Here is a 27,302-nt window from a genome sequence, read left to right as displayed (position 1 = left end):
CCTTAGCTCATTTCGAACACTTGCCCCAGAGCCATGTCAGCTCTGTGAGTGGACAAACCCTCCAACCAGCCAATTGCCAAATCGTGTCTGTAATCAGCTGGCAAAAAAATAACAATATATGTCCCACTGTTAATACGTGTTCTAACCTCTCAAATCAAAACAAAATAATTGTCACTGAAAAAATGGGAAAGGCACATGATGCATAATAAAGATATGCAGTTTAATGATAGCACAAAATAATGAAGAAAACAAACATAACATTCATAATAAATCATTCACTCGAGACCAAATGTGGTTAGAAAATGTTCCTAAACCTATAAAAGAACACTGACTGCAGAAGACTGAGAGGTGATTCAGTTAGCAGACTATAAGTACATAAAACACCCCATAAAAATGAGATTTGATTTAATAAATTGTGACACCTGCAGGAGATGGATTGATAGGGAAAGACAAGCTACCGAGAAGATACAACACACAAGGGTCAGAGAAGCAGAGAATAAGGTAGTATTGATTGGGTGTTTAAATAGGATTGTATTCTAAGTCATTTAGAAAAAGAGACACAAAGAACACAACACAGTAAATGGTACATATTGTAACATAAATGGCACCATACTGTGTGTTGGTCTATAATCGTTTGACAGTGAGGACAAACTGAAAGAAACTCTGACTGAGACAATCTCCAACTGTACAATGAGGAAAATCACAAAATATGTAAAATGTGAGCTGTATTAAATAATCCACTTATTCACACAAATATTAAAAAAAAAATGTACGAGCTACATATCCCCCGCTAGTTTTATTGAAATCCTCTTCACTGTTTCCAAGATACTCCCCAACTCGATATTTGAGTAGAGAAGAATTCCATGTTCGCGAAAGAAAGCAACAGTGTGCAGTTTCTCAAGCGCCCACCTCTTCATCACAAGACATTTGAGATGGCGGCGGGGCATTTTTTTTTGTAACCTCAGCCTGGCATGAGTACCCCTCTCACCAATGCCCAGTGGGACGAGGGTGAGCCTGTGCCTTGGCAGTCTGTCCTCGCAGGGCCTCGCTCCAGGCACGTGGGGAGGAGGTTCGTCTGAGACGAGTGTTGTAGCTCACTGTGTTTTACCGCCTGCTGGAGGTTCTGTCTCGAGGTCCAGTTCGGTCAGGCAGCAGTAGCAGAGGATCTGGGTGTATTTGGTGGCGAAGGCTGGGGCAGGAAAAGAGGTGGAAGAAGGGAAGATGTACGGAGAGAGGAGGAGGAATAGAAAGAGATAGAGTGGAAGGTTATATGAGAGGTCGGTTAGCTTGCGCAGAGCCAGATTAAGACCCCCAGGGGCCCCTGGGCACTGAAGCTCCCAGGGGCCCCCCTACCCATCGTTCATGTCACCACCTGCTCTCCCTTTAGGTTGTTTTACACTACAACAGACAGCAACAGAGGCAGAAACACTGAAATGATTTAGTCTTATATTTCTTATAAGTCTTATAATTAATATATCTTATTATAAACCAAACCTCAAAAATAACATGCTTTGCTTATAGTCTTCAACTAAACCCTAAATATCGCAGTATAAAACATATAAAACACATTTTAATCATATATATATATATATTTTAATTGACATTACATTTCCAATACAAAACAGCAGAGGGTGCCGCAGCACCACAAGCACCCCCACTTCCCCACCACTTGCCCACAGGCATCCAATGAGACTAAATCATCAGACTTAATCTTCTTGGAAACAAATTTTATTTTGTCCTGATTGGTCTTAGATTTGTGTCATAGTTCTGTGGAGCCCAACATGAGCCCGACCAAAGAAAAAATAAATAAATTTGGAGGGCCCCTTCACACCGAGGGCCCCTGGGCACGTGCCCAGGTTGCCCTATGGTTAATCCGGCCTTGAGCTTGCGCTGATAAGCCATGCTGATGGATATGTTGCATCTTGGAAGTGATTAACCTCGCGTCACGAGGGGAGAGAGCCTGGTATGCGTTACTGAGGCAGGAAGACAGAAGAAGACCCGCCCCCGTCTTCCGCTGGCCTGTGCTGCAGTGTTTTCGTTCCCCCGCAGAAATGCAACAGTAGGCAGTCGCTACGAGTTAGAGAAACAATAAGAAGCATGGACATACCAAACAAAGTGTTTCTTTTTAGCTAACGCTAGTTACTCACGTTGCCCATGTTTTCTAAACGGAACGCAAGAATTGAGCGGAATATTTTTCCTGGAGGACAGCACGGTCTTCCGCCCATAGCCGGAAAACTCAGAGCAAGGTTTTTCCATCCAGGCTAGGAAGTGATATAGAGTTCAACGTCACAGTAAGCATTAGGGGACGGGTGTTTGAAAAAACAGGTCATACCAGGTCAAAGCAGTCATGTTCTGCCTCGCGGTGCCTCGCTCAGCTTGAGTTTGTGTCTGTGTGCTCTGCAGCTGTGGCTGAGAGACTGTGTTCACTGTCCACTGTGTAGTAGGTTTAGATTTGCTATGTGCGTGCATGTGATTCTTGCGTGTGCATGTTGATGAGCAGGGCTTCACACGCGAGGTTCGCACATGGCCTCGCACCCAGTGGTGTAGTCTACCTTTTTTCACAGGGTATACTGACTCTGACCCATGGACTGCTCTGCTTCCAGGTGTGAATGTGTGTGTGTGAATGTGAACAGGGCACTCCTGAAAAAGAGAGCATTGCTCTCAGTGAGACTCCCCCTGTATAAATAAAGGTAAAAAAAAAAAAAAAAAAAAAAAAAAAAACATGCCGGACAATCAACGGTGTTGTTGAGATAGGAAATGGGGATCTTTAACTGTGATTGTTTATGAATTGAATTTCCAACATTTAAAATTGCCCTGGAAATGATCCAAAATGCCCCCGAAATATATTTCAGAGGGGGAAAAATAGCCCTTGTTTAAAAAAGTTAATTTCCTACCCTTCTGTGTAGTTGTTTGAGCACATTGCTCCAGCAAGGCTATCTCAGCGAGTACTCAACCAATTATTTTAAAAAAGTGTTACGATGAGTTTATTAGACACATACAGTGTGGAAAATAGGGTCCAGATTGAAAAAAAACCCTGAAATCATCCTTTAATTGGTGCAGGTTGCAGGGAGATCACTAGCTTGGCTCCAGACCACGCCCACTACACAGTTGTGGAAGAGGAAATTAGTTTACGATTTGACGATTCGGTCGGAATATTAGGCTAGGAGATCAGACGAACACGAATGTGAGGTATGCAACAGCACTCACATTAGAAGTAGTTCTTGAGGTTTTAATAGTGGAAAAAACAACCCGTTTCAGGACATCAACAACACTGATGATACACTGATGATGGCTTAAGGCTGAAACGGCCTGTTTTTACCCCTATTAAAACATCCAACAACTTGTGAGTGCTGTTACATCTGTCCCTGCACTAATCTCTTACCAGGTCATTGGGTTCAATGAAAGGAATTCACAAGAGAGTGGTTTCCTGTTTTGTTTATATAACTTCCTCTTTAATACTACTAACCTGGGAACCTGACGAAATCTCCGAGCTCATGTTTTGCGGGCATTTGCAAATTGTCTTGCGATGTCAGGCTACTTTAATGCGCTAAGGGGACATTCACACCAAAAGCATTTTTTTTTCAGTCAGAACGCTATGAAAATCATGTTGAGAGCGCTTCCATTGTGCACAAAACACAGCGCACGGAGTGTTTTTTTTTCTGCTCCATTTGTTTTCCCCTGTGCAGTACAGATCAGAACACAAGGACCACAAGGATGGTAGCCAGCTAGTTTTGTCTGTTTGATGTTGTTCACTGTCAACATGAAAGCCAGATTATTGCCAAGTCTGGCAGCAGTGGAGGTTGAAAATCCCTCGGGAGGAGAAAAGGTAGGATGAGTGAAAAAGACGAGCAGGGCGCTTTTCCTCTAATGTTCAACTTTTTTCATCTTTAAAAAGCCCTCAGCGCTCCTCCAAAAACAACAGACGCCACCAGCGCTGAAACGCCAGGTGCGTTCATTAAAAGAGGAGCACGTCTAGCGCGTCCTTACATAGAGAATGAATTGCAGAAAGACGCTGGCAGCTCCAAAAACGCTTTTGGTCTGAATGTCCCCTAACATGTCTGAACATGCCTCACAAAACTCCAACTAGGTACTAATGCACTGATTCATATGAAACGTGTCAAGCCTGTTGTGATATTTGGATAGCGTGTGAACCTTACCGTTGAATCTGCTTAGGAATCCGGGCCTCCTCTCGTCAGGGAGGTAAATGGCCAGATAGTAGACCGGCACACCAGACAAGGCGATGCCGATTCCGATGAGGGAATTGATGGTGTCCGAGTACAGAGGGACGATGACCAGGAACAGGCTGCACAGGCAATAGACGAAGGGGAAGAACAGGGACAGCTGTGGACAGGGGAGACAGTAACTCTGGTTAGTTTAATAGTCTGTGAAATCAATACTAGCAGTATTCCCATTGCCTCTAGTGGAGCAAACGTTAACTCCAACAACAACAATGGTGGTGAATGTGTTGCCGTGCGAAGTGATGCTCAGAGCCAAGGGCAAGTACATAGAAATAGTGATGATAATGTGATAACAAGCATGGAAGCATGGCGAGTGAGTGTGTCAGCTCCAGTGTTATCGACAGCTGCCTTTTCAGGCATACTGCCACCTTTACTTTTATGAAAGGGATGACGGCTGGAATTCAGGCAGGGCCAGATTAATACTACCATGGGCCCCGGGGCTAATCATTTTCTAAGCCCCCCCCCCCCCGATGTGTTAATGGTCACACAAGAACAAAAATGCACTCTTGAAGCTAAATAAATCCAAAACCAAACAAATTAATTATTTACTCATTATTTACTATTCAGGTGCACTGTAAAAAAAAGGTTTTGTTTTTTTAGGGCCCCTAGACGGCGGGCCCCGGGGCTTAGCCCCAGTAAGCCCGTGCATTAAACCTGGCCTGAATTCAGGGGGGGGGGGGGGGGGGGGGGGGGCATGCTTGACTAGGGCCCCCAAATCACTAAGTCTGCCCCTGCATTTGTAAGCATAACATAATCATTACACATAGATTTGTCTTCAATCTTTTGATTTATTGGGGCAGGCAAAGGTTTGAGTCAGACTCCCTTTTTGTAATGGATAGAATGAAATGTCACAAAGTGCACAATTGTATCTGCTTCTTTAAAACAGGATTACAGATAAGAACGCTGCTGTCAAGGCACTCTGCGATAACACAAAAAGAACAAAGACGAGCGCAAAAAAAACGTAGAGAAAAATATTCGGACATGTTTGCATGTGGACAAAGAGAGAAAGTACTGGGAATGTTGGCTCTCTGACGTCACTTCCTTTACAATATGAAATGTGTGTGCAGTACCTTGACAGGCCTGTGTCTGTCTGGCTGCGTGTAGCGGAGGTAGATGAGGCCGGCCACAGACACGCCCACATAGAGCCAGTAGCTGAAGCTGAAGTAATTGATGAGCTGGAACACGTCCTCCACACACAGGAAGATCAGGCCCATTAAACCCTGCAAGCACACAACACATACAAAGTTACTCCTTATTATCATAGAGAATGATGCACAAAGTAGAATCATATAATGGATTGGCTTTGGATTTATATAGCGCTGTTCAAGGCACCCAAAGCGCTTTACGTGTGTGTGTGTGTGTGTGTGTGTGTGTGTGTGTGTGTGTGCGTGTGTGTGTGCGCGTGTGCGTGCGTGTGATGGGGAGGGACTCAACTCATCCACCACCGATGAGGTGTAGCACCTGGGTGATGCACGACAGCCAGTTTGCGCCACAACGCTCACCACACATCAGCCTATCACGGTGGAGAGTTGAGGAGTGAAAGAGCCAATTAGATATCGAGGGATGATTAGGTGGCCATGATGGAAGGAAGGCCTGTGTGGGAATTTAGCCCGGGCACCGGGGTTACACCCCTACCCTCGTGAAGAGTGCCAATTTCTTTATTGACTGCGGACAGAGTGTTGGGACCTCGGTTTAACGTCTCATCTGAAGGACGGTGCTCACTCCCAGGACAGAGTGCCTGTCTGCCCTGGGGGCATTGGTGATGGGGATATTATTCATGAGACCAGAGGGAAGAGCACCTCCTACTGGTGCTCCAAAACCACTTCTAGCACCAGATGGTCTCCCATCCCAGGACTAACCACAGACCCGCTTAGCATCCCTAGCAAGCCAGCGATGTAACGCCGGACCCATGGTGCCGGCCACAATATATTTGTTCCTGCATAAGGTGTCTGAGATCAAAATAGGTGCATATGAGTTTGAGAGGAAGGTAAAATGCCTCTCACGTTGAATAGGAGTGCAGGGATAGGTGTGAAGCGCTTCATGTGGATCAGACTCAGGCTGTTGGGGAGGTGGCCCTCTCTGGCCCCCACGAAAAACAACCTGGGTCAACAATGGAGAGGAGAGGATAAACAGGTTACGCTCCTGTCTTTTGATCATGACGTTACATCGTGATATATGACAGGGAATGACGGTGTGTTTCTTGATTACCGTGAGGCAGCAATAACAGAGGCGTTGAGTCCTCCATAGCAAGACATAGCTACTGAAATTGGGATGATCCACCTGAACGGCCCCAGGACTGCGTTCCCAAATGTCTGTGGGGATCAAATTGGAGAAGCTTTATCAGATCTGTGTTTCAGAGAGAATATAAAGAGGACACAAATACAAATATAAATGCCTCGCATTCATCAATCAACTTCCACTGAGGTTTCTGCATTGTTGTTTTTATGTCAGTGTCTAAGAGGGCAAAACTCCAAGCAGGGCAGTCCTTCCTATATTTAGCCACAGTGGAGAGTGAAGCGTCCAGGTCAGGTGACATGCAGGCTCTTACCACAGCCACGGCGTCACTGGCCAGCAGAGAGGGCATGTCCAGAACCACATAGTACGCCACATTGGTCAGCAGGTAGATGATGGTCACTATCGGCATGGAAATGGCAATGGCCAGGGGAAGATTCCTGTGACAGAAAGACAAACACAAAATTATAGTTATGATAGAAATCATGATTTTACACAAATTACAATTCCAACCGATTCCAATATATAGTAAATTAGGTTATCCAAGATATAAGATATAAGATATAATAAGATTATGGTACTGAGTAGGAGGAAGACAACAGATTACATTACATATACAGTATGTGTATAATATACACATACTGTAACATGTATACAATAGTGTGTGTGTGTGTGTGTGTGTGTGTGTGTGTGTGTGTGTGTGTGTGTGTGTGTGTGTGGTGAGACCAAATTTCAATCACTGTAGGCCTCCATATTCTGATCAGCCTGTGACGTCAGTCAAGTATGACGTCAGTTCATCCTAAGTACATATAGCAAGGGTTTTACGGGGGGGGAATCATTTGGTGATCTAACCCCCCAATTCCAACCCTTTGATGCTGAGTGCCAAGCAGTGAGGCAATGGGTCCAATTTTTATAGTCTTTGGTATGACTTTAGCCTATAGCCTATACAGATGCCCTCCTCTCACCTCAAGAGGGAACGCCTCCTTACAATGGAGTCATACGCCAAAGTAGTTGCCATTTGCTAAATAAAGCCGCTTGTTAAATCTGACCAACTGGGCTCTCATGATTGATATACCGTATATATATATCAGCCTCGCCTGCCCTATTGGCACGCACAGGTGTGTGTGTGTGTGTGTATGTATATGTATATATATATATATATATATATATATATATACAGTATATATATATATATATATATATATATATATATATATATATATATATACATATATATAGGCATACATACATACATATACACACACTGTATATTTCAAGGACCCGTGGGAACCCTGCTTTCCACTTTTTCACAAGTTGCACTATCACGTCTAACCTGTTCTGGACTGAAAACCCTTCAGCCACATTTACCAGCCTCACTGTCCGAAAAGAGAAGTGGAAGCAGAGGAGAGGGAAGAGGAAGTGACAAGTGAAGAGGAGACAATAATAGAGGATGCTCTGACCTCACCTCACCTGCATAGTGACAAGACCGGTCCCCTTGCTGTTTGTTGTCTTTTATAATATAATATAATGTAATATAATATAATAATAAAACTTTATTTATATAGCACCCCTCGTACATAAAATGCAGCTCAAAGTGCTTTACGACAAATAGAGGAAAACACAAACACAGTGAGAGGAACAAACTGACACATTTAAAACAGTTTAGAAATAATGTAAGACACGTTAAAAGACAGTGAGACAGAAACAAAAAGCAGATTAGCAGGTTACAAAATGAAAAGAAAAAAACTGTGGCTAATTAAAAGCAATAATAAACATAAATTATGTTTTAGATATATAGATATATTTTAAAGTTCATCAAAGGTTCAGTGGGAGAGAGTTCCGCAGTTTGGAACATAACCTCTGATTCCTACACTTCAACTGTGCCACAGTATTTGCCTTTGCATGTCCCCGTGTGTGTGTGTGTGTGTGTGTGTGTGTGTGTTACCTCTCTGGATTCTGAATCTCCTCAGTGACGAAGTTGAGTGTGTCCCAGCCGGAGTAGGAGAAGAGAGCCGAGTAGAGAGCCAGAGCGATGGCCCCGGGCTCCGTGGACGAGCCTTCAAACGGACTCTGGAAGTTCTTTGTTTCTCCTAGACAGAGAACATGATACACACACAGTCATATTTATCATTTATTCAAGCTTGTTTACTCTAATAATGCATCCTTAGTTTTGTTCCTCATATCACGGCCCTTTTTTTTAACTTACCGTTGTATATCTTCAGGATTCCTATACTGATGATGAGGAGGAGTGCCATGAGCTTAGTGAAAGTGAAGAGGTCCTGGACCAGAGTGCCCCACTTCACATAGGCACAGTTGATGAAGATGAGCATGCCTGGGTAAAACCAGAGGAATGGGATAGAGAGGAAACATTCAGGAAACAATTTGTACTTTTTTATATGTATTACGCTGATGTCATCATTGTACTGTAACTGTGTCAGCGCTGGCCTGGCCTGTGCAGCACATACCCAAGTACAGAAACAGAAACCCCTTCACGGCAGACTGGCTGACTCATGGCATGGCTGCTCTCTCACCTACTGGCAGTTAGGTTTCCCAGTCTGCACAATGCCAGGCTGAAACCATGGTGGCATTTCTGCTGTCTAACAATAGCCAATACCAGTGGCACACAGCAGTGCTGCGGTTTTGCGTTTCCATGAATGGATCCTGTAACATTTACAGTATCCAGTTTCAGTGTAACTGTTACAGTGTAACTGAAACTGCCCCCCATGGGCAGAGGCCCTAATGCCGCCCCACCATGATACATTCCTTCATAGGTAGGTCAAAAACTCCTTTCGTCCTTCTAGCCCAGTATTATTCCGAAACCCCAGTAGTCCGACAAATGTCCACCATATTGGATGGAAAGCCCAGAGGAGGTGGTTGGGTTGAGGCATGAGGGTCACTGAGGTTAGGGTTAGAGCAAGTTCACGGTGCACTTTTCGGACTATTGGGGTTTCGGAATGACGACACGGCACCAGGATGAACTTGATCTCGCCAAACCCGCTCAGACAGAGGCGTGTTCCTTACAGAGGCAGGCAGCAGCGATGAGGCGGATGGCGTCATACGGCGGCTGGCAGGTGGGGTAGAACGCCTCCACCAGGTAGTTGGCAAAGGTGAGCGAGATCACGGCCTGGCTGGCCGGCTCGATCAGCAGGATGGACGTCCACAGACGGATGAAGGCCAGGAAGCCGCCGAACGACTCCAGGATGTAGGCGTAGCTGGCGCCCGACTTGGTGATGGTGGTGCCGAGCTCGGCGTAGCACAGGGCCCCGAACACGGAGAAGATGCCGCCCAGCGCCCAGATGAGCAGCGACAGCCCGTAGGAGGCGCTGTACATCAGGACCCCCTTTGGCGAGATGAAGATCCCGGAGCCGATCATGTTGCCCACGATGAGGCAGATGCCGTTGATGAGGGAGATCTCTCTCTTCAGCTGCATTTTTTCTCCTTTCCCGCCATTCGGTGCCTTCAAGTCCTCGTCAGACGGGGTTCGCGAGGTGGGACATATTGTCTGCGATATGACCCTCAGGTTCTGTCTCAGTTCCCCCATTACTCCAACCACGCTGAGGTGCAGAAGACAGGCATGGGGTTACTCAAGCTCTCAAGAATCAAAACACATTATTAGATTGTGCCACATTCAAACGTTTCAATTGAAGTTCAGATTTATAAAAAAAAAAAACAGACTTAAGAACAGGACCTGAACACCACCCCACCAATGTCCTGCGGCTGCATGCAAGAAGGTTGTGTATGTGCTGGCAATCACCCAGCAAGGATCACTCACACTCATTCTATATTCAAATGTGTTCAAAATGATCAAACTAAAGCAATTTGAGGAAAATTACACTTTTGTGTGATTTCTTCTATGAACATTATACAAGTCTATCTTGTCCCATAGCCCACTTAGTGCCTAGTACAGTAATTCATGACATACAAGGTGTGAATATGTCTAGGAAGTGAACTTACCGTATATCCAGGTAGAGCAAAAGGTGAGTTTGACCCTGTAAACATGTAGTCTCTGTCAGAGCGTTGCTATAGAGCTGTGAGGCAGGCAGTGTGAACACATCTGAGAGGCAGCAACAAGCACGGCCGATGTTGCAATCCCAGGAGCCCAGGACAACGGGTGTTTTTCCAGTACCAGGCGCACCACACTCTCGTGTTCCCCCACGACTATTTTGAGAAAGAAAAGCAGACGTCGTCCCTGCCGTCCCAGAGCCTTATAACCCCCAGACAGCGCGAGTCGAGCTGTGTCTGGATCTAGATATACTGTATACATTGTAGGATGAATCATGACTGTCATGCTCTGAAGTCTTTCTAAGAATAACTTCCCCCCCCTCCCCATGACTGAACCCACCACCTAAACCAGTTGCTATACATAGACCCGGGTTGTTTTTGGCACCCCAATCAGAAGCTATATAGGCTATAGATATATTAACATGAGATGACTGTGTACCTCAGACTGACCTTTCGTGATTAGTTGTGTTTCAAATTGGGGGCAAAAACAAATACTGCCTATTTGTCATGGGTGCTCAGACCGAAATGACATAACAGAATACATGAGCAAAACAGAATCCCATATAAATATGTGAAACAGACAGAGGTAAAAAAAAAGACATTTGCCCATTTTATTGAAAAAAGTGAAATATAGTCATTGTTCCTGTTGAAGCCACACCTACAGTATACATCAACTGAACTTATTGTACGCATTATATCACGTCTAGACATGGGCACTAAAGCTAAAGAGGGCTGGAACTTTGTAAAAGGCAATTCTAAGAATATCAAATCAACATCGAACAACAATAATGCACAAGATTCAACAAGAGATCACAGAGAGAAAAGAAATTATATAAAAGATGAAACTATCATCTACCGTACAAAATGTGTTACAACATAAAATATTTATTGGTAACAGACAAATCTAACTTTGTCCATTTTTTCCACCAACTTTGCTTGATATGTGTAAAAAGGCTTCGCACAAATCTATTGTTTAAAACAAAAGCAGAATATGAGGCACAGTTATCAAAAGACAAGGCAATACAGGTCCAGAGGATTTTGGAAGCTTATCTACCCTGCTGGACCTTCCTATTGTCCGCTAGACCGCAAGTAAATTACATTATAACCAAAACAGCTCCCAGCAATCTCCTGTGAAGAACTACTATACCAGTGGAGGCCCACCTTCATCTTTAGGAGGAGGTTATAGTGGGCGTTTAGGAAGATCCCGATTCTGTTTGTTTTTACCCTCACGATGGAGAAACTGCACTGCACATCTGACAAGTATATAAATCTAAAACAATGGAAATGAAACAATTAGTAAAACTACCACTTGTTTATTTAACAACTAACTGTGGTAGTTATTAACCTCAATTATTTATCTGCTAGACCATTATTATATCTGAAAGATGATAGTATATTTATCAGTTGGTGTTCAGTGTTTTTCTTTTTCTCCTTTTAGAGTTCGAGTGTAACTGACGATGGTTTTAATTCATGGCTAATTTATGTACAGCATAGGAAACGCCACAGCTACAGTCATTTCAGCATCCATTTTGAGGCAGTGACATCACAGATGAAGACAGTAAGGCCTCTAATAAATAACAGAGGAGGAGAGAAGGTAACATATGGATCAAATAAACATTTCATGGAAACAGAAATCATTTTGTTTCCGATAGGGACGTTGATTAATCACACGTTTGGCAGTGAAAATGTACGATGAAATAAAAGTGTCACAGAGCGCTGTCGCTGACAAACAGATGCTATTTTCATTTAGAAAGATAAAATGCTACTAACAGTCTATGTGAATGATGATGTGTATGCATTTGCAACTAACGGGATTATGTCTTGCCGAATGTTACTAATCTCGGCCTATGAGAACACTGTGGTTGAAGAAATAAACTAGAACGACCGCAACGCGGACTTATGCCTCCGCCATTAGTTCATTCTGGAGTCCAAATCGCCATTTGAGGCAAATTGGAAGAGATTCCGTCAAGGCGCTCCTGTGATGTTGCGTTACAGAGCTTGGAAATTGGGTGTGTGAGAGGTCACAGTGACCTTTGACCACCAAAATCTAATCCGTTCATCCTTGAGTCCAAGTCGATGTTTGAGACAAGTTTGATTAAATTCCGTCAAGGCATTCCTGAGATATCGCGTTAACAAGCTTGAAAATGGCGTTCGAGAGGTCACAGTGACCTTGACCTTTGACCTTTGACCACCAAAATCTAATCAGATCATCCTTGAGTCTAAGTCGATGTTTGAGGCAAATTTGATGAAACTCCGTCCAGGCGTTCCTCAGATATCGCGTTAACAAGCTTGAATATGGCGTTCGAGAGGTCACAGTGACCTTGACCTTTGACCACCAAAATCTAATCAGATCATCCTTGAGTCTAAGTCGATGTTTGAGGCAAATTTGATGAAATTCCGTCCAGGCGTTCCTCAGATATCGCGTTAACAAGCTTGAAAATGGCGTTCGAGAGGTCACAGTGACCTTGACCTTTGACCTTTGACCTTTGACCACCAAAATCTAATCAGATCATCCTTGAGTCTAAGTCGATGTTTGAGGCAAATTTGATGAAATTCCGTCCAGGCGTTCCTCAGATATCGCGTTAACAAGCTTGAAAATGGCGTTTGAGAGGTCACAGTGACCTTGACCTTTGACCTTTGACCACCAAAATCTAATCAGATCATCCTTGAGTGTAAGTCGATGTTTGAGGCAAATTTGATGAAATTCCGTCCAGGCGTTCCTCAGATATCGCGTTAACAAACATCGTACGGACGGACGGACAGCCGTACGGACGGACAACCCGGATCCATAATGCCTCCGGCCTGGCTATCGCCGGCGGAGGCATAAAAAAGCACTGTTCTGCAACATACTTGTACCATGAAGAATGGTACAAGTGCAGATTGGCTACTTGAACTCGTCAGTAATACTGTATAGTGCAGGTACTTGCTGGAATCAATTCAGTTCCAGCACAACTAACCGTGTCACAGCCTAAAGCTACAAGCGAGGCCGGTTTGATCTACTCCGCCCATGAGTTGTAGTTCTCGTATGTCTATTAGAGCAGCTTGGCCTGAGCAAAGAGAAACAAACAGGCATACAGCAGTATTCACCTTATGTAGAAGAGACAGTCTGGCTTGAGAGACTAACAGGAAGTGTAAACACGATCGGTTCCGATTGTGTTTACACTTCCTGTGGCAGAGCTTATCCCCGCAGCCTGCTTCCAGGGCGTCACTAGCTTTGACCAGAGAGACGATCTCTGATTTGAGCAGGTAAAACAGCCGGCGTTTTGAACAGGAAGTCCTTACACAAAACGGTCAAGTGGGCAATCCAAGGGAAGACTGCTTTGGTCCTTTAATCTAGACACGCACGGATGCATGCACACACGCACGCACGTGCACACACACCCCCTCTAAGACTCTGGGGAAGAAACAGCCCAGGCAGCAACGGTTTAGTTTTTTTCCTCTTTGCTTCCCATGGTGTAGCTCAGGGGTGTCAAACTCATTTTAGTCCACGGACCACATGCGACGCAATTTGGTGTCAAGTGGGCCAGACAAAGAAAATCAATAATAACCTATACATTACAAAACCTCAAAAATGTTTCCGTTTCTTTTAGTGTAAAGAATTACAGGTACATTTAAGAACACGTTCTCACATAGGGTTATCTCAGCTACCATCATCATGATCAAATCTACTGTCTGTAACTGTGCATTACAATCAGGGGTGTAGTGAAGGGTAAACACGGTTTACCCACCCCTTTGAAATGAGGCAGATAGTTTACTCACCTATTTTCATATCAACTGTATCAATCAATGAGGGCAAACAAGGTGGTTAAACTACTCACCTTGGATAGTTTACCCACCTCTGTATTTACCACTGCACCCCTGATTACAATTGTTGCAATTCTCTATAGTCAAGCAAAGGTAGGCTAATGAAAATAGCTGAGCATTTAGTGATTAATTACGGATAACATGAATAGGCTACTTAATATTTAACTTGCTCCTGAAACCTGGTACCTCTTAGCCTTCACAAGTGCATCACATTGGATTGAGGGACTTCTCAGTGCAATTTTCACACAGTTTGCAAAGTCATCCTTTGGGCCAGATTGGACCCTTTGGGAGGCCCGGATCTGATCTGGCCCCCGGGCCGCATGTTTGACACCCCTGGTCTAGCTAGTTGAATCAAAACAGTCCAACTCATCAAATAAGCTAGCTGAATCAACACACTCCAACTCATCACATGAGTTATGTGAAGTTGTTGACGATACTATGTTTAAGACATGTTATGTTAAACTAAAGAGCACAGAGTTAGTTAGGTTCCTATGATTAGCTCTGCAGAACACGTTCCCATCCTTGACACCGACAGGCAGCGTGAGGGCCGAAAACTCACACTGCACTCAGGTGTCAATAATCCATGACAGCAACGAGCTACTGTAAAACAATATTGCTGCAATATGAATACACATTGTTTTTTTGCTGGAGGTTTTCCAGCTTTTTAACAGTCCCAATTCTGCTGTATCTTACTCAGATCAACTGAGTATATTGAGGATGTCTGCATTGTGCATTCTACAAATAAGGCCACACAAACAAATTATTGGGCTACATAATTATGCATTCAATTTCTGGAAACCTTGAGTTTATATATCTTAAAATAAACGGAGTGAAACCCCTACAACAGATCCATTCAGAATGAAGGGACTTCACAGTAAATAATATACTTGACTACTGACTTCATTAAATCCAGAATATTGTTAAATAAACCACTTTCTTTTCTTCTGATTATATAGAATATAACTTGGCCTTGGTGTTAGCGAGCAAATGACTTTGAACTCAATAGCTCAACTTAAAAGCATCTTTACCGGTGACTCCTTTTTGCTCAACTTCAAGGCAACAAGCCATTCGTCAGACCAACACAGTCTTTCCAAGCGAGAGACTAGGAACCACAATGACCATCTTGATGACAACGGAATAAGCTGTAGTGTAACGCTGGCGCAGTCTTTTAGAAGTGGGCAGCAGAGTTTCCTCCGTTGCTTGGCTGCGGTCCACGCTGCTACATGTTCCTGGGGATATTGTAGGACATGGACAGCGGCGGTGCGCTGGGCACCAGGGCGGCCGGTGGGGAGCAGAGCTCGGACGGGTACGGCTGCAGTCCCAGCTGCTTGTTGTCGTGCAGCTTGCGGACGACCACGCGGCAGAAGTCTTCGCTGTGGCGGTGGCAGGTGTCCAGGAGCCGGCGGACCTTGGCGGTGCGCGTGCGCTGGTTCACCACCAGCTCGTAGTCCTCGGGCATCAGCAGCGAGCGCGCCAGCAGGGCGTCCAGGCTCTGGTTCAGGCAGGCCTCCGTCATCTGGTGGACGATCTCCTCGCGCCGCGCCGCGATCCACTGGGCGATGGGGCCTTGCGTCGGTCCGCAGGGTGGCAACGGGGGAGGGAAGTCTGCTGGGGAGGGGGTCTGTTTTGGGGAGGGGGTCCGTGTTGGTTCATAGGCAACAGGAGCTGCTAAAACAAGGACAACATTTAGTCTCATTTTATTATCTGGAATGGTGAGCAGGCAGTAATGTCCATCATGCACTGTGATGCCGTAACTCGCTGTACCTTGTGGCCAGTTCTGCTGGTTGAGAGAGAGGTTATTCAGATGAGTCTCGCACTCGGTGGCTGGCGGGCCTGCCTTGACGGGTATGTTCAAGTCATTGACAGGTCTGGCGCTCTGATACAAGTTTAGATTGTCGTCTAGGCTGTCGACCTTCAGAGAGTGAGGAGCTTCCAGAGTGTGGGGCATGAATGACAATGCAGACACGTCTAGATGAGAAAGAGAGACAAAGAGGTGGGATATACCAGATGGTAACTGTACCCCATGTTGCATACAGGATACCAAACATAAAATGAGTGTTAAAAATAAAACGGATGAGTTTACTAGTGCACTAGCTCTTTATGGGCGCTCAGGTGGAAAACTGGAGGGGTTTGCAGGGGGTTTGGAGTGGCTAAAACAGAGTGGCAAGCAGCACAGTGACAGTCATGACAGTCATGTTGGACATGGTTTAATTACCTTTAGTGGGCGGGGCATTGCTGCTGGTGAGGAGGCCTGGATGAGACATTTCTGCTTCCTGGGAGGAGCAAGACCCTGAGCCTGAGGTGGAGCTCTCCTGTGGCAGAGACAGAGATGGTAAACTTACCCCGTGCGCGCACACACACACGCACACACACACACACACACACACACACACACACACACACACACACACACACACACACACACACACACACACACACACACACACACACACAGAACACGATCTGCATGGGGTTGTTCGCCTCTGCCCGCACAAAGACACACACGCACAAAGACACACACACACACACACACACACACACACACACACTACAAAAATAGACAATGAGTAAAATAATAGCTACATTGTGTAATGGCGCATTTCGGTTTTCTGCCGTAAATAGTACCCCCTCAATGTGCCCACCCCCACAACTGGTCGTCATGGTGATGCCGCATTAAACTGCCATGCTGTGTGTAAATAACTTATCTATAATAATCACAGGCACAGCAAGGAGATAGCCTCAGGCTCCCGTTTATAGCAACCTACATACATGTACAATTGAAGCCCCTGGCCTACAACATGGAACTTTGAAATGGTTATGAATAGGGATGCACCGATATGAAAATTTTGGCCGATGCCGATAACCGATATTAACATTGCCGTTATGGCCGATAACCGATATTTACCGATGTCGATATGATCTGTATAAAAACACATTTCTATGATAATAAAATTTTGTACATACTGAAAAACACATGTAAACACTGAATTTGAAAAAGTAATGCATTTATTTATTTCAAAAACATTTGTAAAAGCCCATAAATCATAGATTTACTGCATTATTTCATCTCAATGTGAAGAATTTGGCTGATACCGATAACCGATATTAACATTGCAACATCGGACCGATACCGATATGTTAAAAAAATGACTAACATCGGCCGATACCGATATGATTGCCGATATATCGTGCATCCCTAGTTATGAAATACTGGTGCCTCTATATCAGGGGTTCCCAACCTTTGTTGCACGGCGGACCGGTTTAAAATTGACAAAGTTGTAGTTCATAGTTCATATACGTAGGAATATAGTAACCTATCAAATACACCGGTATTTTCCTCGTATGCATATGAAAACATTACACTCACCAATGTCTGTCCCACACACGGCACCTGTGTCTATTCCTCTTTCTCTCCCATGTCTGCGTTATACCGTTTCTTCAAATCCTACATATTGTGGATGCCCAGTGCCACAACAAGATAGAAATGTGTTTGCAACACTATGATTTCACTAGTCATCTTTGTTAGTGCACAGAGGTGTGCATTGTAGCCCGAAGTGCAAATGAAGTGACCCAGCGCAGGGCGGGGTCTTTATAATGCGTGCTGGAAAAAAGCGTGTTTAATGATCCTCTGCTTTCGCTCCTGTCTTTTTACTTTCATTTTCACGCTCGCTCTCTTAATGACTCTCTTAATTGACTTTGATCCAGAATGCAGATATGCCGAACATAGCCTACTTTTCATCCCACTGTTATTTGTAAGTCTTTCTTTCTTTCTTTCTTCCCTCCGCGCCGTCATCCTCATTAGGTCAGGTCTCATTTTATCTCCCCCGCCTATTCGGAAGAAACTCAAGCGAAGTTTCTCAAGCTCGCTGCATTCTCACAACCACACACACACACACACACACACACACACACGTATCAGCGGGCCATCACCATTTAATGACCTCGCATACGTGTGTGTGTGTTGTGGCCGCAGGGCTGAGTAAAGGTGCAGGCTGGCAGCTCTGCAGTCCGCACAGACAGACCATGCCAAATTGCGCGCAAATAGTCTCTCTCTCTGTCTTTCCCTTCTCCCTGCCGCTTCCTTGCGGCCCGGCAGCAAATGCTTTGAGGACCGGCACCGGTCCCTGGCCCGGCGGTTGGGGATCCCTGCGCTATATGACCTACATCAGCAAATAAGACCATCGGCGAGAAAACTGTCCCCTTAAGAGGAGGACAGCATTTTGATTGGCATACTGACTGGCCAGGGACTGGGGCTGTCCTTCAGGATGTTGAGCGATTTCTCCTCTCTCCTCTCACAGACTGGCTGGGCCGAGCAGCAGCCCGTCCTCTGCATCAACTGTGGGATGAAAGAGATTTATTAAATCAGATACACCAAATACATAGAGACATACGCAAATCCAATTATCTTCTTCTTTTTTTCAAATGAATTGACTTCAAGCTATGATAACTTAATAGTTTGTCATTGTTCAAGATGAAACAATCTGTCAATACGTTTGTGCAACTCCAGATACACGTGATCTTACACATCAAAACTGAAATGAGGAAGGATATGTCTACGGAAATGGTGAAATGCATTTTCAAATCCTAGTCATGGTACAAGTCAAACTGCCCCAAATTACATAAAGTTCATAGCCTAAGTTTCCTTTCCCCCACTTACAGTGCAAATACATCAGGTCATAACTCACAATTTAAGTTACACTAAGTTTCACTGGCAGCTGACCAGTACAACCACGGTCTTCTACTGTTGGGGACTGAATGGGCCAGGTGGGGGTTGGCCGGGCTCAAGCTAACCTTTAGGTTACTAGTGTTCCTATTCTTCTTCTTCTTCTTATAATCATCATCTTTATCATTTGCATCTTTATCTTTGAATCTGTTATTAATTGCTTGCCTGGGCAAATAAAGGTTAAATAAAAAAAATTATAATCAGGACCCTGATTCCTGACTGACCTTTGACTTCCTGATCTCCAACACGGCCTCCAGGAATTCAATTTCATCAAAATTCCTCACCATGGGCTCCAGCTCAATCAAACACTCTGAAATGGCATAGAATATGGCACATCAATATATGACATAATATAATATAACATAATATCATATCATATAACATAGGAAATAAGAGTCAAACCAAAACTAAACCATTTTCATATTTAACTTTCACATCTTGTCTAGTCTTGTGTGCAAATTCATTTGATGAAAATAGGGAAATGCGTGGGGTTTCAGTAAAGACAGTAGAGACGAATGCAGGAGAGCGAGTGTGAGAGTGGTCAGCTTTCCTTCACTAAGCATTTATAAAAAGGAAGCTGATCCTCAGTCACAGTTCAGTCCGAGTCAAACTCAGCTCTGATCAAAGAGGCGTTGAAGTGAGATGTCCTCTCAAACTGAGAAGGGGTCAAGACTGTACAGCAGAGTCCTTCTTCCATGGCTGTGTGTCCTTACTGAGGAAGGGGGGCCGGTCATCGGGGTTAGTGGTCCAGCCGCAGGTCATCAGGTTAATGAGGGTCTCTCTGCTGGGGATGTCGGCGGACAGGCAGCCCAGGCCCGTGTCAGGACGCATCCCGCGCAGCACGCTGAACATGATCTGCATGGGGTTGGTCGCCTCTGCCCAAACACAAACACAAACGCACACAGATTAGTGATTAATCCGGTAGTAGGATGGTGAAAAATAACTCAAATGGGAAAATAATTGAGTGAGAGTAGGACAAATCAAACCTGGGTATATAAATCTAATCTTTTCTTTCTTTTCTTATTTTAAATGAGACTGCAATGTAATAAAAATAAAAATAAATACCTTCAAATGGAATCCGCCTGGACAGTACTTCCCACATGATGATAGCATAGCTGCAACAGAAAGGGGGAAACGGTTATGGAAATGAGCCTTGCATCATTCTTGCAGAATGGTATTCCCCCTGACAGAAAAGGGACTTCACAGCTGTCTTCCACCCCCAGACTGGCTGTTTGAGGAAGGGAGAGACATGACTCTGCAACTGATGCAATCCAGTAGGGATGTCACTAGGGATGCACGATATATCGGCAATCATATCGGTATCGGCCGATGTTAGTCATTTTTTTTAACATATCGGTATCGGTCCGATGTTGCAATGTTAATATCGGTTATCGGTATCAGCCAAATTCTTCACATTGAGATGAAATAATGCAGTAAATCTATGATTTATGGGCTTTTACAAATGTTTTTGAAATAAATAAATGCATTACTTTTTCAAATTCAGTGTTTACATGTGTTTTTCAGTATGTACAAAATTTTATTATCATAGAAATGTGTTTTTATACAGATCATATCGACATCGGTAAATATCGGTTATCGGCCATAACGGCAATGTTAATATCGGTTATCGGCATCGGCCAAAATTTTCATATCGGTGCATCCCTAGATGTCACAATATATCGTCCCACAATATATCGCGATATCAAAACGTGACAATATGTATCGTTGAGATGAAATCTCATATCGCGAGAAAAATAAGCTGAACATGGTGGCACTGATCTGCATCTGATCGCATGCTCGCTCTCCTTTTCATTGCTTTGTTTGAACAGACGAGGGACGTTACAGACACGGAGGATGAAAATGGTGAAATTACTCAAATTAGCGTGGAGGATGCCCCGTCAACTTACAAATCGATCGCAAAAAGATATTGTTAAAGTATCGTATCGTTATCGTGAACCCAATATCGTGTATCGTATCGTATCGTGAACTGAGTGTATCGTGACACCCCTACAATCCAGTCACAGTCGAGGGGGCAATTCAGCTTATTCCTTACACAGGTTTGCTGAACTACAGTCATCACTTCCTCTCACTGACAGAACCCAACACAGAGCATATTGTGTACGGTTGTACTTGGCATGACAGACAGATTTAGCTCTTGGCCTGTGTTCCCTTCTGGTATGCTGACAATCCAGCCGTAGGTTTTCACACGGTACTTTCACCTTGCGGGTCAGGAAAGCTCTTAAACCTGTAATGTTGCTTGTGCTGGAAAACTAGCAGTTTTCCAATTACAATATCTCTGAATCAAAGTTGACCATGGAAACATAAATTACACATTAGAAATAGCCAACAATAAATGCAATATAGTTTTTCATTCACATGCCTGAGCTACAATATCCAGGTTTCTAATCATTGAGGTGAGAGCGCATGCTAGCTATTGACAAGAAAATATGCCATTTACAGTACGTGCTCCTACTCACACCTACTTCCTACTTGCGCACTCTCCTGAATAATGTCAGAACATATATGTGTCAAACCCGAGTCAAATGAGCGGTTAATACGGCTTGGTGTCTCACCTGTACATATCGTGTTTGACGTCGGCCCGGCGGGTCTTGGAGGGCTCGTAGGCTTCAGGAGGCATGTAGATCACTGTACCGCCCATCTCAGTGGATTTGGACCCGGAACCTTTACTGACGGACAGCTGTCGCCACTTTGACAGGCCAAAGTCCGCAATCTGGAAGGAACAATAGCATCATGTGACAGAGAACAGATGGGCAGGTTTAGAAAATGACTTATCCTCCACGCCACAGGGACATCAGGCCATGTTTACACTGTCCTTGTTTTTGTCAAATTGCCAGCAGCAGCTTTTACATTTACGAGAAGAGAGAGAGACTTGCAAGCACATCAGCCATGTTGTGGGAGTTTCTCGTGTTTGGGAGTTGTACTGGTTGTACCTAAGTGCTGTTTGCTGATGGTGGCAGCCAGCTACTGCCGCAAACTGCTTGAGAACCTTTTTTGTTGTTTTGGATTGGCACAAAAAGAGATAGAGGCAGCATTTTTTTCTGCAAAAATGTGGAATGTGTGAACACTAATTCCTCAAAGCAAGAAATTAGAAATAAGCAATACGTTCAAACTCAAATTTAAAGAGACTTGAAACAGGATCATTCATCACAAATGAGTCAGACTAAGTTGAAAGTTGTTCATAATCAAGGATGACTGAGTAGTGAAAAGCTCATTTGTATGCAAATACACTACTGCCCTCTTTTCTGTGGGTCACATAAGAGTTTAATTGGACCTGTGGTAACTTAAATATCACTGTACACACACGCGCACGTGCACACGCACACACGCAGATTCAGGTGACTATGATATTATTGTAGTAGACACACACAATCAGTGACACTGTCAAATACATTTCTCTCTCTGTCACACATAATATTAGTGTTTATTTTTCAGTTCATACTGAAACTGCCCCTGGCCACACATATACACACTCACGCACGCACACCTTAACGTGAAATTCACCATCCAACAGGATATTTTGTGTCTTCAGGTCGTGATGTAAAAGGGGTGGAGTCATGTTGTGAAGGAAGTTGACCCCCAGGGCGATCTCATACAGAATCCTCAGCCGCAAAGGCCAGGCAAGCAGGGGGTAGAGGTGCTTCTGCAGGCAGAAAGGAGAGACACCTGGTATGAAAGATATGAGAGCCTAGCCCTACAAGTACCAATCACACAGTGGGAGAAAGATGGAAGAAAAGAAAAATGGAAGAAAAGACACTCAGCTGGGAATTTCCCCAAGCCTTTCCTTCCCCTGCTGGTGTCATCAGACAACTTGAACACTTCCAAGTTTCACTTTCACTTGCTCTCTCACAGGCAGGAATTGCCCATGGCATTAAAAATTAACTTCCAACCAGTTTGGCAAGCGTCACTTTGGCAAAAACAAGAATGGGACAATGTTGCTTATAGGGATGTCAATGATTAATCGTCAACCGATTAATCATTGTTAACACGTTGACTGCCAATGACGTATTAATACGTCAAAAAAAAAATCGATTTTTTTTTTTTGACGGTGGGACGTTGATCTAACCCTTTTACGTCTCCTACACCGGAATTGGAGGTATTGAATGTGTATAATCTATTTTACGGACCCACTGAGTGGCGACATGTCTCTCCACAGTAGAAAGAGGCGACCCAAAACTGGAGGGAAAAGCGAGGAAGCCGTTCTCATACTGTAAAATTGATGGCGAAAACGCTTTCACTTTCGCGCTGATGCACAGCGGTGGCAACGGTGGGGGGTTCCAAGAATAGATTGGATGCACACTTTGAAACACGCAGCATAAATATGACCAGAATCGCAAAACCTTCATCAAAGCTCTCAACCAAAACTCCACGAAACGAGCGAGTCCACCCAGACTTCCTCAAACAGCGGCCGCGCAAACAGGCACAGCAGCAGCAGCAACTTCGTTGTGACACGCCCGCTGGAGAGCCAGGGAGGCAGGAGGAGAACACACACGGAGGGAGGAGTTGGAAGCAGAGGGGGTTTCCTGCTGTTATGGAGGAAATTACTGTTCAAAACTATTGTTTAGATGTCTGAAGTCTTACTGATGCCAAAAATGAATGGTTAAAGTGACTGTTCTATCAAATTTCACAAAAAGCCGTTTATCTCTGAATAATTTTTCTGACGCTGAAACCATGCTGTATTCAACTGCTAATGCTTACATAACTACTAACTCTACAAACTAACTCTTTTAGACAGAGAAAGCACACATTCTATTAGTTCTTTTGAGATATTGTGTGTTCACAAAATCTTAGCAGAAAAGAATCCTCGGGTCTTGAAAGATGAGCCAGAATCCTCAAAAAAACCCTCTGGCAGAAGCTAACTACAGTAAAAAAAAAACGTCTGGCAGTGAATGTGTTAATAATTTAATCCATGAAACATATTAACGGATTAATCGACAATGGTATGCTAATTGCTGGAATGATTTACCACCACAAGGGCACAATTTATCTTTCACTGCTTATACAGAGGAAGGAGAAAGTGAAACAAGCAGGCAAAAAGTCCAGTGTGGGAGAATTACAGCCAAAAAGACAGTACCGTATTCAGTGTAAACATTGTTGAAATACAACACGTCTACAAGCACAAGGACAGCGAATGCAGAAAGTTTGGTTGGTTGATTAACTTGTTGAATAGGCCTAAAGACAGGTGTAAAAACCCACATTTTGTATTTTCTATTTTGTATGTCAAAAGCTGTTTCTTTTTACATAGCGATTAAATGATTAATTGATCATTAACATTAATCGATTAAGTTAATTGATTAAAATTTGCATGCCTAAGACATTCTGAGCTTTCTGTTAGTCATTTTGCCACCATCACTAGTGGAAAAAAACCACCCACTTTGCTACAAAAATAAAATGATAATAACCCAGTCATTGGAAACCTACAAAATACTGATGCTAAAATTCACTCTGTAATATGGTTAAGCACTGCATGTCAAATGAAACCCCTTGCTTTTTCAAAAACCACTTGCTTTTTCAATTTAGCCCATAACAGAACAACTATAGACATCTTAGCACTCCTTCAGTGGAAAATATAAAGATATTAACAAACTTGTGTGCGGGCGTGATATGTTGTTTTTGTATGATTATTGCATGCTGTAATGTAATATTGTATGTTGTATTCATGATTATTGTATCTTGTAATGTTTTAATGTGGACTCTTGGAAGATTAGCCAATAGGCTAAAAGAGATCCAAATCAAAATCAACCTGTGTCTAAGATTAACACTTTAAAATAGAGCCTTGGATTAGGGTTATACATTATCAAGACTGTACATCCTGAAGTGACAGATTAAACGCCAAACAAACAACTGCAGGCTGTGGTCCTTCATAGTGTTTTGATGTCATGTTATTTTGTGTCATGTAGAGCTACCTCATGGAGCAGCAAGTCCAAAGAGCCATTGATCATAAACTCTGTGACTATGCAGAAGAACTCGGGCTCATTGCAGACACCAAAGATCTGGATGATGTAGTTGAACCTGGCTTTATGGAGCACCTCCGCCTCCTTCAGCAGACAATTCCTCTCCCTGCAACACAAGCAGTCATCTTGAGTTAGTCTTTGCCTTCAGAAGAAAGTGATAAAAAAAACACACTACCAGAGGATTTCTACACATTTCCAATTAAAGATTTTCACATTTTTTCCAGACATTGATTTGTTTTGAAGAATTGGTCTGGTGTTCAATACGATTTACGCAGATCTTGCACCTGCTCACTAGGTCATATCACTATAGATGAAGACTGTTCTTCAGTGATGATTGGCAGGATTCATACAGTTTCCATAAAATTCCATATTTATTTACTATATAATATATATATATATATTTATTTGATATCACTAGGGTTTTCGGCCCCGCCGCTGCACGGGCTCGCTGCATGGAGCTCGCCCCCTGCGTGGCCTCGCCTGCTCTATTGGCATGCTCAGCGCACAATCACCTGCTCTATTGGCATGTGCAGCGCACAATTGCCCAACTTCGCATCACTGATGACGTCACTGTCATCAGTGATGTCATAAGATGATTTTGGTCAATAATGATGTCACTGATGACACCACAGATGATGTCACAGACATGACATCATGTCCTCATACATTTACAGTGCAGCAATGCACATAGACATGCACATGTTACATAGGTGGTCATATTGTGTACCTTTCGCCAACAGGACAATCCAACTTCAGGCACTTGATGGCCACAGTCGTCCTCCAGTCGGAGTGCTGAGCCTTGAACACGGTTCCGAAGCCGCCTTTGCTCAGGTAGTACAGGTCCGTCAGCTTCTGGTAGGGGATGACTGGCAAGGTGCTGGTCAGACTGCCGATGTTCACACAGCCTGTAGCCATGGAGTGCGGCTCCATCACAGTAGTGAGCCTTTACAGGAACTCTCCGCGGGTTTAACATCCACTAACTCGGCCACAGAAAGCAGAACTGCACGGGGGAACTGTCCCATATGAATATGAATTCAGACGTGGCTGCTAGCAAACTAGGCTAACGTAATTTGGTTTTCAGAATTAACTGGTTAACGTTACCGTGTGTTCACCGTGTTCACGCAACGACCAGGACGAAATAAACCAGGCTTCCACTTCATTCACTCTCGCTGCTGACAGACTGGCCACTGGCTGACAGGCTCCAGAGGGACAACGGGGAGCTGCAGTGCCTGTGGGGCTCTGTTGTCATTTATGCCAGGGGCGAGGTGGGTTTGGTTTGTTGTTGCTGCCGATGACGACGACGACAGACTTCCGGGTTCACGAGGTGCGTTCATTGCCCCCGCATGTTTGGTTTCAAATCTTATTTTAGCAGCGCGGTGGACTTTCCTGTGCCTTCGCGACGTAAAGTTGTCTTTCTGGGAGATACATACGCATCCAGATAATTAGATTGGATACGATATAACGACATTTGATGTGTCTGACACTCCCACATGCGACAGGCGTTGGCGAGGAGTTTACAATTGCCGTTTAAAATGATCACCTACTAGTTTTCTGGATTTATATAACCACGTGCAACTTGTAGGAACAACATAGCGCTATATATTTCCCCCCTGACACACCCTTGGCCTAGCCTGGTAAACCAGTCGCACTCTTCGCCTCCACGATATATCCAACATGTCATTCTCCAAGCATGAACTCTTGACTTGCTAAAAATTTCCACGTGGGAATTTCCCAGTGATCAGAGTGATGATGATGTAATGCCTGAACAAGAATTCAATGACCAAAGAAAGACCTATTTCACAGCAACCGTTTTGAAGTGGTAAAGCAGGCGTTCCAGTGCTAGGGCCCTCATTAATGTTATTGGTTACACCTGCTTTACGACCTCAAACCAGTTGCTGTGAAAATGGCCTATGTCAGCTGATGACTAATAATAATGCTGAGCTATTGGCACATAAAAAATAGCCTACCATCTTCATGTCTTAATTAGTCAAACCACATGCATCAATGTTTGAATCCAATCAAAACATGAAAACGTGCGCGTTGTTGACTTTATATAGTGATCTGCCCCTTTTTCCTTTTTACTCAAAAATCTATATGGTAAATCCCAATATAAATATCAAGGATGAATATTAGATTGTACAGTTTTTAAATTTCCCTTTCTAAGCAAGCACTTGTTTAGATCATTGTTTAGATCCTCTCTCTCTCTCTCCGCTCCCTCCCTCTCTCTCTCTCTCCATCTGTCCCCCGCTCCTCCCCCCCCCCCTTGCAGGAAGAGCGCTTCCTGGGAGGACCGGGAGCACAGTGAAGCACATGACCGTGTTTACGTTGTAA

At 44.0% G+C, this 27,302-nt stretch overlaps 2 protein-coding genes across 3 annotated transcripts; both read right to left on the bottom strand.

Annotated features, from left to right (window-relative positions):
* Positions 1-1,094: 1,094 nt before the first annotated feature.
* Positions 1,095-10,011, bottom strand: LOC310796679 (Y+L amino acid transporter 2; the record flags this gene model as incomplete). Its single annotated transcript, XM_083658924.1, has 9 exons — positions 1,095-1,189; positions 4,158-4,341; positions 5,309-5,458; positions 6,242-6,338; positions 6,447-6,550; positions 6,787-6,910; positions 8,416-8,560; positions 8,677-8,802; positions 9,492-10,011. 9 exons carry the CDS (start codon positions 10,009-10,011, stop codon positions 1,095-1,097), a joined length of 1,545 nt encoding a protein of 514 aa, XP_083515050.1.
* A 1,075-nt stretch (positions 10,012-11,086) lies between these two features.
* Positions 11,087-26,147, bottom strand: ripk2 (receptor-interacting serine-threonine kinase 2). 2 transcript variants are annotated; one of them, XM_083659365.1, is made up of 11 exons: positions 25,699-26,147; positions 24,924-25,077; positions 22,505-22,660; positions 21,573-21,730; positions 20,065-20,114; positions 19,713-19,874; positions 19,224-19,309; positions 18,514-18,612; positions 16,492-16,588; positions 16,041-16,244; positions 11,087-15,944 (listed from the first exon to the last, which is right to left on the bottom strand). In XM_083659365.1, the coding sequence occupies exons 1-11, from the start codon at positions 25,899-25,901 to the stop codon at positions 15,496-15,498; spliced, it is 1,818 nt and encodes a 605-aa protein (XP_083515491.1). In that variant the 5' UTR covers positions 25,902-26,147; the 3' UTR covers positions 11,087-15,495. The 2 variants fall into 2 exon arrangements, with proteins under 2 accessions (XP_083515491.1, XP_083515492.1); XM_083659366.1 differs by having other exon boundaries at positions 11,087-15,941.
* Positions 26,148-27,302: the final 1,155 nt, after the last annotated feature.

Source organism: Poromitra crassiceps, assembly GCF_964638095.1.
Source record: "Poromitra crassiceps genome assembly, chromosome: 23".
Taxonomy (NCBI): Eukaryota; Metazoa; Chordata; class Actinopteri; order Beryciformes; family Melamphaidae; genus Poromitra; species Poromitra crassiceps.
This window is presented reverse-complemented; position numbering and strand designations above follow the sequence as displayed.